We start from the raw sequence: 13,403 nt of genomic DNA, 5'->3' as shown, positions 1-13,403 counted from the left end.
GAAACATGGGTCAAAATGAAAAAAAGCTAAAAGTGGGGTCCTTTTAATACCCCGGTTACCCATGACTCCAGTGAAAATTTGCACTGAAATTTTTTTCACATATTCACTAAGATATGACAAGTCTACCATGCAAAATTGATCCATGGTTCTCAATGTTTTCTTATAGAAAGTATTCGTCAAAGTTTGGACAAAAACGCTAAAAATTAGAAATGAAAAATTCAAGGGGAGTAGGGGTGATCATTATTTTTTCTTGCTATTGGCTATATAAAGTGTTCTTGATGACAGTAGAAATATTATGTGCTTGACAAATGACAATGTAGACCTATGAATAATTTTTGCAAGACGTTTTACGCATAAAGTTTAAGACAATAAATATTATCTTTATATGTGTGTTTTGGTTACACTGTCCGATATCGTTTTGTTCGATCTTTTGGTATTAAATTTTTTTTAATTGCATGAAGAAGAAGTATATAACATCAAAATGCCATGTTAATGCAAGCTGTAGTACCTGGTAAGCTGACATACACAGACTATTTGGAAAATTGGTGTGTTCCATAATTCTAACAAAGAATGCATGATGAGTTTGTGCAATAATTGCTCTTGCAGAGAATGTTTGAAGAGCTACTTAATTGATACATTCAGCAACGAATATGATCTTGATGATACTACAGTATAAGGGACAAGCAATGGGCTCATACTGATAGAACGACAATTAACTGAGCAGCTAAAAGGCCTGGATGACTTTATCGAATCATTGTGTGACACCTTTCTTGCTTTTATTTATTTATTTGCATCAGGCTCAACTCAAGATGGTCAATATTACAATCAAACATAAAAAGTAGAAACAAAGCAGATACTCAACTCCGTAGAGCTGAGTTGTAATGTACCAAATACAGCTTTGAAGACCCATTACTTCATTAGCAAATCACAATCAAGTTACTTAAAACAAAATTAAGCTGATGATGAAGTCGTAGTACTGCTTGATTTTGCTGAGAATTACTCATTTATTGTCCAAGATGCCATGCAAGGGTTCCATTGAGACAAAACTCAGGCAACCCTTCACCCTTTTGTAATATACTACAAAAAAGATGGAGCTTTAACATTAAAAAGTTTGGATGCAATATCAGATCACTTGGAACATTCAACAAACACAGTGCATGCATTCATTAACCAAATAATTCCAATTATCAAATCACTTGGTAATGTGAAAAAAATACTCTATTTCAGGGATGGTGCTGCTTCACAATACAAAAACCGTAAAAATTTTATCAATCTTTGCCATCTGATTTTGGAATTGATTTCATCAGATTTTGAAATTGATGCTGAGTGGCATTTCTTTGTTACATCTCTTGGCAAAAGTCCATGTGATGGAGTTGGTGAAACCACCAAAAGATAAGCTGCACGTGCAGTCGTGCAAGTCTTCATGCAGCAACCAACAACCAAATTCTCACACCACAAGATCTTTTCCAATGGGAGCAAGATCACATTTCTGGGTTTGAATATATTTGGGTTTCTTCAACTGAAATTCAAGACCTCAACACAAAATTTGAATCGAATATGCATTGTGTAAAACAATAACAGGCACGAGATCACATCATAGTTTTACTCCACAATCATTTCAGTCTTTGAAAATGCGTCGACTGTCAAATGATATTTCACATACCCTTGTGGATGTGGCACGAGGTCAATCACAACTCCAAGAAGATGATGCAAGTATAGGCCAATGTGTAGCTTGCAGATATGATTCTGATTGGTACATTGGCATTATTAGTGAAAAAGGCTATGAAAAGCAAGACTTCAATGTTCTGTTTACGATACTTAACAAAAGCAACAAATGTTTAAACTGGCTCAGACATCAATAACCATGCTGGATTCCATTTCATGACATTGTTTGTTCAATTGCTGTGCCGAGTATCCATGGTTCTTCTGGACAACAGTACAAACTGAGCAATGAAGATTATGACAAAATTTTCCATTTTGTCCACTGACAATGAGGACCACGTCCACATGGTACATTACAGTTGTCAAACGTATAACAATTGCTTTGTGAACAATTGCTAGAAACACAATCAAAAATACACTTCAAATGTTTTCTAGTGTATATAGTTCAATATTGTTACATTTTTTTTTTAATTTTTCATTTGTAACTTTTAACGTTTTTCTCCAAACTTTGACACATACTTTCTGTAAGAAAACACTGAGAACCATGGATCAATTTTGCATGGTAGACTTGTCACATCTCAGTGAATTTGTGAACAAAATTTCGGTTGCTGTGTATGTCAGCTTATCAGGTACTACGGCTTGCATTAACTTGGCATTCTGATGCTATATACTTCTTCTTCATGCAATTAAAAAAAATTTAATACCAAACGATCGAACAAAAAGATATCGGACAGTGTAGCTAAAACACATGAAGACAATAATGTCTTATAAACTTTTTGCATAAAACGTCTTGCAAAAATTATCCATAGGTCTGCAATTGTCATTTGTCAAGCACATAATATTGCTACTGTCATCAAGAACACTTTATATAGCCAATAACAAGAAAAAATAATGATCACCCCTACTCCTCTTGAATTTTTCATTTCTAATTTTTAGCGTTTTTGTCCAAACTTTGACGAATACTTTCTATAAGAAAACATTGAGAACCATGGATCAATTTTGCATGGTAGATTTGTCATATCTTAGTGAATATGTGAAAAAAATTTCAGTGCAAATTTTCACTGGGGTCATGGGTAACCAGGGTATTAAAAGGACCCCACTTTTTGCTTTTTTTCATTTTGACCCATGTTTCACATTAAATACCTCCCAACCCCTTTAATATTTTATACTGAAATTTTCTCAGTTCATAGAAAATCCTATAAGCAACATTTCTACTGAATTTCAGCCAAAACCAATCAAAAATAGGGTCTTGGCAAGGTTTTAAAATTTTGGAAAATTTTAGCCGAGAGCTGGAAACGACCAACTTTGGATGTCTTTAACCTTTGACCTTTTAGAGTGACAATGTGAACGATGTTGTTTTTTCAATATTTGGCAGAAGTATTATCACATGTAAAAAATTTGGGTTCTTACCTAATTTAGTTTAGCAGTAATAGGGCCTCAAACATGGCCAAAAATTAAAAAAATGTGCCCCCTCGGCAGACCCCCCCAAACTAAATGCTTCATAACTCTCGTGTTTCTCAATAAATTTTACTCAAATTTTGCAGTTGTTCATTATATAGGATAGCAAAAGGATGTGTAAAATTTAAAGAAAATCGAAGAGGTTGATTTTCTTGACTGTGTGAATTGACACGGAATGGCCCATGTTTAAAATGCAGTATTGCTTTAAAATTAGAATGGATGTAAGGGTGGCTTTGTGTTGAAATCTATTCACAATGGTTACAGCTTGTACAGACTTAAAAATAGCAGTACTTTACAAAAATGCTGGTTTGCATTAAAATTTATATATATATATAAGAGATACATTCAGGCGGTCGGCAACATCTGGCATGATATTTCTCTTATTATATTAATTCTTTCACATGCAAAAACTAGAAAAAAGAGAAAAGAATGAGATAGCCTAGCGGGCTGCCGAAAAGCTACAAGCCCAGAAAAGAACATTACTTTAATAAAAGAAGAAGGATTAGCCAGTAACATTAAAAATAAGCCATTGTATAATTTTAGACTACAGCAGGGGTCACCAAACTACAGCCCGCGGGCCAGAACTGGCCCGCAAACTGATTTCATCCGGCCCGCCACGTGCTACGGAAATAACAGCTGCACTACAACTGTTAAGGGAAAAAGTTACCAAACTTTTTGTAAAGGACTGACGTTGCTTTTGAGCTACACGCAACCTGCTAATGATTTTTCTGTATTGTTTCTTCTCATGACATCACAAACTTTGTTGTTTAAAACACCAATGTTTCATCAGTGTAATGTTTTTTCAAGAGCACGATGCCCCAAACTGTGGTCCGCGAACCATTGGTGGTCCGTGACGACTGCACAGGTGGTTCGTGGCGATATGACAAGAAATTAAAAAGTCACACATACGTTGTACAGTACGTACCCTGTCAAAGATAATTGCCGCAGTTCTTAATTAATACAGAGTTGACTTTCTCTGGCGTTACAGAACATTTGGAATTGCTTTCTGCACATTTCAAGAAGTAGGCCTACTTTTTAAAAGAGACATGCGAATTTTGACTGGATTTTAAACCCTTTTGTTGTTACAAAGACTGATCTGTCAGGATGCGAAGAAGAAGAATTAGCCGAATTATCATCTGATCGAACTTTAATGATTAGTTTCAATCAAACAGCTATTGCTTTTTCTGATTGAGTGTTGTGGAGGAATAGCCATTGCTATCGCAAAAGGCAACTAAAATTTTATTGCCTTTTGCCACGACCTACATGTGTGAGACAGCATTTTCAGCTCTTACCAACGTGAAGACAAAATACAGGACCAAACTTTCCGTGGACCCTGACTTACGAGTTTGCCTTTCACAAATAACTCAGAGAATTGATGACTTATGCAATAAGAAGCAATCCCATCCGCCCCATTAATGTTCTCAGTTTTTTACATAAACAAAATTCAGTTTTATTGATTTTTACCTTTGTATTGGAATTGGAGGGGTCCGCGAATAAACAGATTCACAAATAGTGGTCGGTGGGCCAAAAAATTTGGGAAACCCTGCTGTAGTGTATCACAGCAGGGGATAACTTTTCCAGCAACCTTTCGATTTTCATCACAATTTTGCTATTCCACCGCTGACTTTGTTATTTATTGTGCTCAATTCAAGTCAATGGAGATTCTAAATAGTTGTATATCTTTTCGCAATTTGCATCCGGCCCGCAGCTGTTAATCTCGCAGCAATCCGGCCCTCAGAGAAAAAAGTTTGGTGACCCCTGAACTACAGTGATTGCTATAAGTTTTACTAAAACAACAGGAAAAAAACGATAATGACCAGCTATGCAAAGATTGGATCTTTCAGGCTTCTAAGCACACGAGTTGTTAAATGGTCTACGAAGCTACCTCACCAGTAGGCCATTTTTGGTCGCTGGCTTCCACAAGTCAATATTTCTCCACTCCTTTGGTATTCGAAACTTTTTTTCTCCACTTGCATTTTCCATCTTTTTTTATAAACAGGACAAAGTCTATCATAAAGCTGATAAAAGGGTCGCAAAAAGGTTAAGCGTCGACCCATAAAAACTGGAAGGCTAGCTACACCTATCGAAAATAAAGATTCTAACCAGCTACCAGATTCAAACCAAAGACCAATATGTGACTGTCCTAGAATACAGCATCAGCCAAAGTTTTATTAAAATAACGTGGAAAAAACATACAGGCCACCACAACAACGTAACAATATCATAATATAAAACAAGACACAAATAGAAGAAATTATAGGATGATTTGTTGGTGTGAAGCAGATTCATTTGGCCCAAGATTCACTTACTAAATGGCGAAAAGTATGATTGTATAATTGAGAATCACGATGTGATTGTATATATGGAGAAAGGTATCATTTACTTTAATCACTTTAAGTTGGATGACTTTGACATTTATTGATTGAGCAGAAGAACTTTCTGTCACACATTTTGAAGGCTACTGATGTGGTTAGTGTTTTAGGCAACTGCATATACATTCTAGGTTGTTGTTTTGTGCTGTTTGGTTTTGCTAACTAAAAGCTGCTAACATCACATCGTTAGATGCAGCTTTCATATTTTAACTGAAAATCAAGTATAACTCGTTGAAAATGGATGGCTCAAGCTCACCTCGATTGGAGATAAGTTACTCAAGCAACAAAGATCTGTCAAATCACAATTCCAATAAGAGATGCTGTAGCTGGGAGGACCAGTGCATTTATGAGGTGAATCCTTTCATTGATGGCGGTATAAAATGCATAATTATACATATATATACATACAGTACTAACTTTTTGTTTTAATGTTTGGTTTGCTCATATTATTAACATATATATGAAAGTTGTTGTGTGCTATAAAGTGCTACGCTTATATTTTTGATTGACTTTAGGTAGGCTATTGCATTAAACGTAAACAAGAAAATTTTTGTTGTGACTAGGCTATTTTATATTTTTACTTCAGAAATTTAAACGAATTTTTGGTTATAATACTGAGTAAAGATTGAATAATCTTATTAAGCTTTTATAAACAATTTTCTGCATCATTTAACCTTATTTAATTTTGTGTAGTCAGTAGTCACATGCTGTCATGTAAAAACTTGTTTAGGCCTTGAGCAGGTAAGTTCATGTACAGATCAGTCCAAGTCAAAACTATAAATTGTGTAAAAGTTGACCTTTGTATTGTGAAGAACGGAATGGCCCGATTCGGTGAGTTCCCTATTCGGTGAGTTTTTTTTTTTAAATTATTGCGCGCCGTAGCCTAATTATCATTGCCGTTATAGGGTTAGGGGTTAGGGTTTGCGGTTTTTGGGGTTTGGGGGGGTTTGGGTTTTTGGGGGTTTTGGGGTTTTTTTTGGGGGTTTGGGTTTTTGGTTTTGGGGTTAGGGGTTTTAATTAGGCTACGGTACCCAATAATTTTCAAAAAAAAAATCAAAAAAATCACCGAATAGGGCTCTCACCGAAAAAGGCTCTCACCGAATCGGACTCACCGAATAGTAGCAGACCCGTGAAGAATGTGGCCTGTTGAATGTTTTTAAAAGAAAGCATATACAATAACTGATTTGTATGTTTTTTTGTAGACTGAAAGTGATAAAACATCGGAAACTTTATACTTGAATGAACAACAAAATTTAGAACAAAAATTGTGGCTTTCATTTCAAAATGCAGCTTCAGCAATTGCCCAGTTGTACAAAGGTATGCTTTTGAGTTGTAAAAATAATGCTACTTTTTGGCATATATAGATGATATTGTATAATTTAGGTATATATCATATATTATATTATATAGGCCTATGTATTGGATTGCTTAAATGTATTGGGCATCACATTAGATATTTTTCTAGCATTAATAACATTAACAATAAATTAAAAATAATTTCAGCAATGATACCATTGTTCTTCATGCATAACTTTTATTATAAATTGTAGCCTATATATTATAATAATTTTGTAGATTAATATTTATATACTAGTTTAGTGATGTGTGTTATGTATAAAACTATATATATATTTTTTTTATTTTGAACAGACAGAGCACAAGGAAGTGATGACATGTGGACCACATTTCAAAATGCAGCAGAGATATCGACTAATCTCTATAGAGGCAAAGATTTTATAACTTTCGGTTCATTGAGCCTACTTTGTCGTACTGAAAGCTTGGTTCAGATCGCTTAGTAAAAATCATGCATAAAATTTAATTATGGGCCAGCTATACATTTTTATTATACATGCTCTAAATTTGATACTGAGTTATCTGTGCAATTTTATTTGAGAAGACTCACTCACAAAGTGGAAAATAATTAGCAAAAGTTGTGCTCTCCATAAAAACAGGTGTTTGTTTGAAACTGAAAACTGCTGAAAACAAAAACTGGCAAATGCAAATATACTTTGCTCATCGGTGAAACTAAAATATTTGGTAAAAATTTGTTTTCTGAAGCAGTGCAAATGATAACCTAAATTTTCTCAATATTTAGATGGCATAGATGGACAAAAAAGTGTTGGGGAACTTGCTATACAGTGCGGCTACAATAGAAGAAACAAAGAGCTCTTAACTTGGGTTAAGAAAAAAAGGAGACAGATTAGGCATGAATTAAGTTCTTTATTTGTTTGGTGTAGTTTTTTCGTGACACTATTCTTGTGGTATACAGACGTTGAATCAATATCAAATTGACCAATTTTGCTCGCTGGAATATGTGTGATGTCATATTCGGACAGATGTGTGGGAGAGCTGGATAGAATGGTTTTTTGATGAGTGCACGATATTCTGGCGCGGTTGACTCGGCGCGAGACAATTGATCGTGGCCAGCCTGTGGCAGGAAAATCGTATTATGAGACTATTTGCCGCAAACTCTGTTTCATCCATTGACCATACCATGAGTTGTGCAAAATTCCCGTCATATTATTTTTTACTGGACATTTGTTGTTATGCAACAATTATCCTATAAGTTTCTGGGCAGCCGATTGTAGCATCGAATAGACAGCGATAGACACGTGTTTCGCCCATGAGGCTGGGCTCATCAGTATCGCACCGTATTCTTGCCACTTGGGTAATCGACCGCCGCTTTACCAGTCAGGGTAACTCTTATCTTTGTGGAAAGAAAAGAGCCAACAAAACCAGCAGGTGCCAGGGGTAGGACATGTAAAGCAGCGGTCGATTACCCAAGTGGCAAGAATACGGTGCGATACTGATGAGCCCAGCCTCATGGGCGAAACACGTGTCTATCGCTGTCTATTCGATGCTACAATCGGCTGCCCAGAAACTTATCGTTTATTGGAGGTCTTTATGGCTAGCGTGGAAGCTACACCGTTATGGTTAGCGAAGCGTTACTGCTGCTCGCTGTACTAGCGAGTGATCAGCCTTGTGCAGATGGCCGGGAAGAACACCCCTTCTTCAAATTATCCTATATTTGAAACAAGAAAATACAAGTTACGAACAGACGAAAAAATTACACTGCATCTGTACGTAAAATGATGTCACAAATACCACTTTTGTTTTTTGTTGAATGGAAATACTTTTTTTGATGTATTTTGCTTCAAATGATCTCTAAAGTCAGAAACGCTGAAATATTTTAATTTGAACAATAACATAAATCTTCTACACAAAGATGAAATGTCCCTAAGACCGGTCGGCCGCGGTCAATTGTTTCACGCCAGAATGCCCTGATCCCTTGTTTGACCCACTTCCCTTCCTTTTGACAAGTTCTGATTGAAAGCTGGTTAGATAACTCAATAAAAAGTTATTTTGTTTGAGATATGAAAAAGGTTGGTCTAATTTCAAGCCTCAAGGCATACATTCTTTCTATCATAACTCTTTCTAGTGATTCTGTTATCTTGATGTAGACGCGAAGATCTGATTGGTTACCTGTGTGGTCGTTCTCCTCCCCCTCGAGTGTCCAGACCAACGACGTCATTGACAAGAAGCCCTTCATTGACCCGTGGATCTAACTCTCCGGACAGCAGACTTCAAACTTTTCATGAAGCTGTGTCTATGAACGGTATGCATCAAATCTCAAGTAAACACTGTGGGCACTGCAGAATGTTGATTAAAAATATCGATAATGACGCATGAGGTATAGTCACAGTGGAAAGCATGCAACATCATATTGTTTATTATTTAGGATGACAGGATTACTTGCATACAAAGAAGTATTATCGTTGCTTGAAACTATCTCACTCCAGTCTTATTGTATTTCAATTTGACCATTTTTATTTGTGTTCTGTGGCCTTTACAAAAAGTGCTTTATTCGCCTTTCCCCAACCAGCAACAGTTACCTTTTTTTTCATCTTATCCACTTCGTATGACGTTAAAAAGATTTGAACGTGGCAATTTTTCATATACTTGGGTCAGGATAACTGTACTTCAAAAGGTACCTGCTCGGGGAAGAATAGTTTAATAAGTATTACCAGACTACCAGAGGTTCTTTGAATTTCCACTAGCAGTTCTATTCTTGACTTATTCAGAAGTAGAGCAACGCTTGTCTGTTGAATCTATCCAACAACTTGAAAAACTCTACAAATTTTAGTTAAAGCCGTTAAGCGCGCATTATATGTGAAATCTTATGATTAATAAAAAAAAGCTTTTGCTTAAATCTGATTTAAAAGAATTTACGCGGCCGCGATTGTAAATAGTTTCCCACCCCTTGTTTAGCATGAATGTTTCTTAGCAGTTTGTTTCAACGATTTTCATAATAGTGTTGCCGAATTGTGGAACATGCCAACATAAAAGTGTTCTTTTTCTTGTCTTATCCTTGTTTGCTTTTTCAGGCTTGAACGGGGCAATGGCTGATATAAGTTTCGGAGGAGAAACTTCCATCAGACGAACAAACTCGCCTGCCAGAAACTGTTGTCAAAGTAAGATTGTTGATATCTTTGATTCTGTTATTTCGAATTGGGGCATTTTACCGATGATTTATCTGAAGCAGCTGCATTCTTTCGACTAACAAGTTTTTGCATTGAGGCCATAAAGTTTTTACCTACCCGACTATTGACAATTTGGAATGCAAACAGTTCCTTATGCATTTAGAAGTTTTGCTACTGGATGTGGAATTTACTAAAAAGGGTGGAGTGAAAAAAATAACAATCAATAATTCAAAAATTCCCCCCTCAATAGTTGCCTTTAGTCCCAAAACTAAGTTTAAAAATGGTTTTGAGAAGTTACCCTGAATACTGAGGTGACAATCTTGACGCAAAGGTCATGCATAGGTCCAATCCCATAAAAATGCCATAACTCTGTGACCGGTGGTGCTAGAGAGCTAATTTTGATGCCAAAAGAAGCAGAATGTGCACTTTCCTATCTGTCCTAAAAGAACAATTAGTCCTAATTTTGCTAAAAATATATTTAATTTAGAAAATATTGATTTTGCGTGCCTAAGTCCTAATGCCTAGTCTAGATAAGTGGAGTGTGGACTATCCGAGACGATTTATCAGTAATTAAACATTGCTGGTGCTGGTATCAGTCTGGTTACTAAAACATCTGATTTTGATGAGACTTACTAAAGCATGTTAGTCCGGAAACTGGAACAGGGCTTCAAATTGCAGATTCAATTTATCAGCCCCTGAAAGACACAGAGCTTGAACAAACATTGAATACCGGTATCATTGGATCCGATGGGACAGCATTGATGACAGGATCAAGGAAGGGCTGTTTTGCTTCACTGTAATCACTTCCTCCGAGGTGATTTCAGGATGCTGATTTCTTGTAGACTAGAGTGATTACATATGTTATGGTGATGTACTGATGTTAAACTGTGCATAATGCTATGTGTGATTCATATTTGACCCGATAATTACATTTTGTGAAAATAACCGAATATCTAGTGAAATTTGGAAAAACGCTTCTTTTGAGACAGATAGGAAAGTGCACATTCCGCTACTTTTGGTATCAAAATTAGTTCTCTAACACCACCGGTCACAGAGTTATGACATTTTTATGGGATTTGACCTCTGCATGACCTTTGCATCAGGGTTGTCACCTCAGTATTCCAGACAACTTCCTAAAACCATTTTTAAACTCAGTTTTGGGACCAAAAGCAACTATTGAGAAGGACCTTTTTTAATTAGTAATTTTTGTTTTTTTTACTCCACCCTTAACCATAGCAAAAGAACATGGAGGAGTATCATTGAACAGACAATTAAAAGTTGTATTATACTACTGTATTATACTGCTGTTGATATGAAAAGAACAATTAATTTATATCCTGCTGTTATGTAATAAGTGCGTAGAAACATATCTGTCCAATTGACATTTTCTACGCCAGATTTTCATCCGGATCTTTCCAACTTCCTCTCAGACGAGATAAAACTCCGGAGCGAAGCCCTGTATAGTGGTGCTTCCTCCTCTAATCGAAAACGTCCTTCCGTTCACGAACACAAACCGTCTTCCCCGAAGAGAAGAAAATAATCTTTTTTAGGCAAAACCTTTTGATTTGCGACTTTATTTCGTCATAAAAAAATTATATCGCCAGGGTCAGTGTCTACACCAGCTAGCAAAGTCCGTCATTTTTACATTGATACAACGTTGAATTACTACAGAAATGACGTACTTTGCCAGCTGGGAACATATCTCAGCCAGTTGATGGAATGGTGCTGCTTCATTGCGAATTGCAAAGAGACCAATCAGTGGCTGGTCCGTTTACTGGAATTTTCTGGTGCAGGGGAGGGACGTGTTGTTAGCTTTCAAGTAAAGTTCTGCCTGTGTGCTTTGTTTGCATTGATTTCTGAGCTTGATATTCTGTTTGTAGTGTCAGAAGTGACCCTGGCGAAGTGTTGTTTGGACTACAAGTGCTTCTGTGTTGAGCTATCGCGCATAATGCTTTAACAAGTAATAGCTAAACGCATGGCTGATTTGTCTATAAGTCAATTTAGCCAGGCATTGAGATGAACCCGTTTCAAAAATAACAATTTCTTCGTATAGTTTATTAAATGTGTAATGTATTGCATAAAACGATTGTTTTTTGATGCCATTTGTTGTTTTTGCCGTATTCTTTATGAAGTAACTGCCTTATGCGTAGCGGACACAAGTCATTTCATTAATTTTATCAAATGAAATCTGTCCTGCGCGTGTAAAGGAATGAATAAACTTTGCGTTTTGTCGCCTACTTAGTACTTATACGTAGACTTCAAATGTTGTTTGAGCTTGAAGTGAACATGGGAACTTATTGGGAATATTCCTGCGACTTCCATAAAACAAAAATTTATATAATTTGTAAGTTAAAACAGCCGGCCCTCTTGAAACACACGCCATTTCTATGAAGTAGGCCTGACCTGTTGAGTGAATTGCATCGTGGCACATTCAGATTCAAAACGTTTAAGCGATGGGCGGTGTAGTCGAATGATTGGTTTAAAATTTATAGCATATCAGAATATTATACAATTCTGCCTCATTGCCACCAGTTCTTTACTCTCAAAGTTTTCATATAGGCCTATCTAACGTTTTTCGGATGTTTTATTGCGCCTTACGGCAAGATCTAAGCTGGATTTAAACTTCATGTTATAAGTTTTGCTACTCTTTGTTTTGAATCGTCGTAGACTAATGATGTGATTTTCCTTTCCGACAGCTGGGTTTCTTTTGCTTGCTTGTGGAACAGCTGAACTTAATAAAAAAAATTGAGTTTGACCTAACTTTGTGTTCGATGTTACCGTCGCCACTTAGCATAGGGGAAAGGTGTGTATTTTGAACCCCTTAAAGAAAAATAAGCACAACTCAGCCAACTTCCGGTCAATGTGTATTATTTTTCACCCAGATACAGTCTAGGTACTTGCAAACCAGTGTAGAAAATATAAATCACATACAATAAAAAAATACAGAATAATTAAGCAATAAAAAATGTTCAAAAATGGTCCAAATTACACATATGGTGTGTATTTTGGACCATTGGGTTGTGTATTTTGGACCATTGGAGTATGTAATTTCAACTGAAGTTGCTTGAGGTCTTCGAAATGAAATTTCTGGATATGCAAGCTTTCTTAAATCTATGGCCCCTAAACCATAAAATCTTCACTCCATTTCCAAAACATGTTTGACCAGTTGATCTTCAATATTTTCGGGAAGATCAAGTTGTCGGCCAATGGTTTTTGACACTTGTGTAGCATATTTATTGGTAGCCTGTTATGGACATGTTTTAACACTACAGCTTTGGGAATTTTGAACTGACGCGATGCTGCATAGGTGAGATGACTGGTCCAAATTACACACTGTCATGCATTGTTAAAAATTACCAACTATGACTTCCACACTTGGTTACAAGTCTTGTAATTGATCACAACATCTCCTTATAGGTTAAAGATAATA

The 13,403-nt window shown here is 36.2% G+C and overlaps 1 protein-coding gene across 1 annotated transcript; it reads left to right on the top strand.

The window, feature by feature from the left end:
* Positions 1-5,602: 5,602 nt before the first annotated feature.
* On the top strand, positions 5,603-12,728 carry LOC145775510 (HUWE1-associated protein modifying stress responses-like). The gene is made up of 7 exons (XM_082586805.1): positions 5,603-5,843; positions 6,695-6,809; positions 7,143-7,217; positions 7,588-7,696; positions 8,954-9,108; positions 9,878-9,964; positions 11,371-12,728. The coding sequence occupies exons 1-7, from the start codon at positions 5,730-5,732 to the stop codon at positions 11,511-11,513; spliced, it is 798 nt and encodes a 265-aa protein (XP_082442931.1). The 5' UTR covers positions 5,603-5,729; the 3' UTR covers positions 11,514-12,728.
* The last annotated feature ends 675 nt before the right edge of the window (positions 12,729-13,403 follow it).

This window comes from Aplidium turbinatum, chromosome 8 (genome assembly GCF_918807975.1).
Source record: "Aplidium turbinatum chromosome 8, kaAplTurb1.1, whole genome shotgun sequence".
Classification (NCBI taxonomy): Eukaryota; Metazoa; Chordata; class Ascidiacea; order Aplousobranchia; family Polyclinidae; genus Aplidium; species Aplidium turbinatum.
Note: the sequence above shows the minus strand (reverse complement) of the source record. Positions and strands in the feature narration are given on the sequence as shown.

Bases quoted from the DNA above. Each gene is read 5' to 3' on its own strand.
- LOC145775510 (XM_082586805.1), top strand. From the start codon at position 5,730: ATGGATGGCTCAAGCTCACCTCGATTGGAGATAAGTTACTCAAGCAAC. The intron at 7,697-8,953 runs GCATGAATTAAG...ATCTTGATGTAG, and splicing joins AAAAAAAGGAGACAGATTAG to ACGCGAAGATCTGATTGGTT. The intron at 9,965-11,370 runs GTAAGATTGTTG...TTTCTACGCCAG, and splicing joins TGCCAGAAACTGTTGTCAAA to ATTTTCATCCGGATCTTTCC.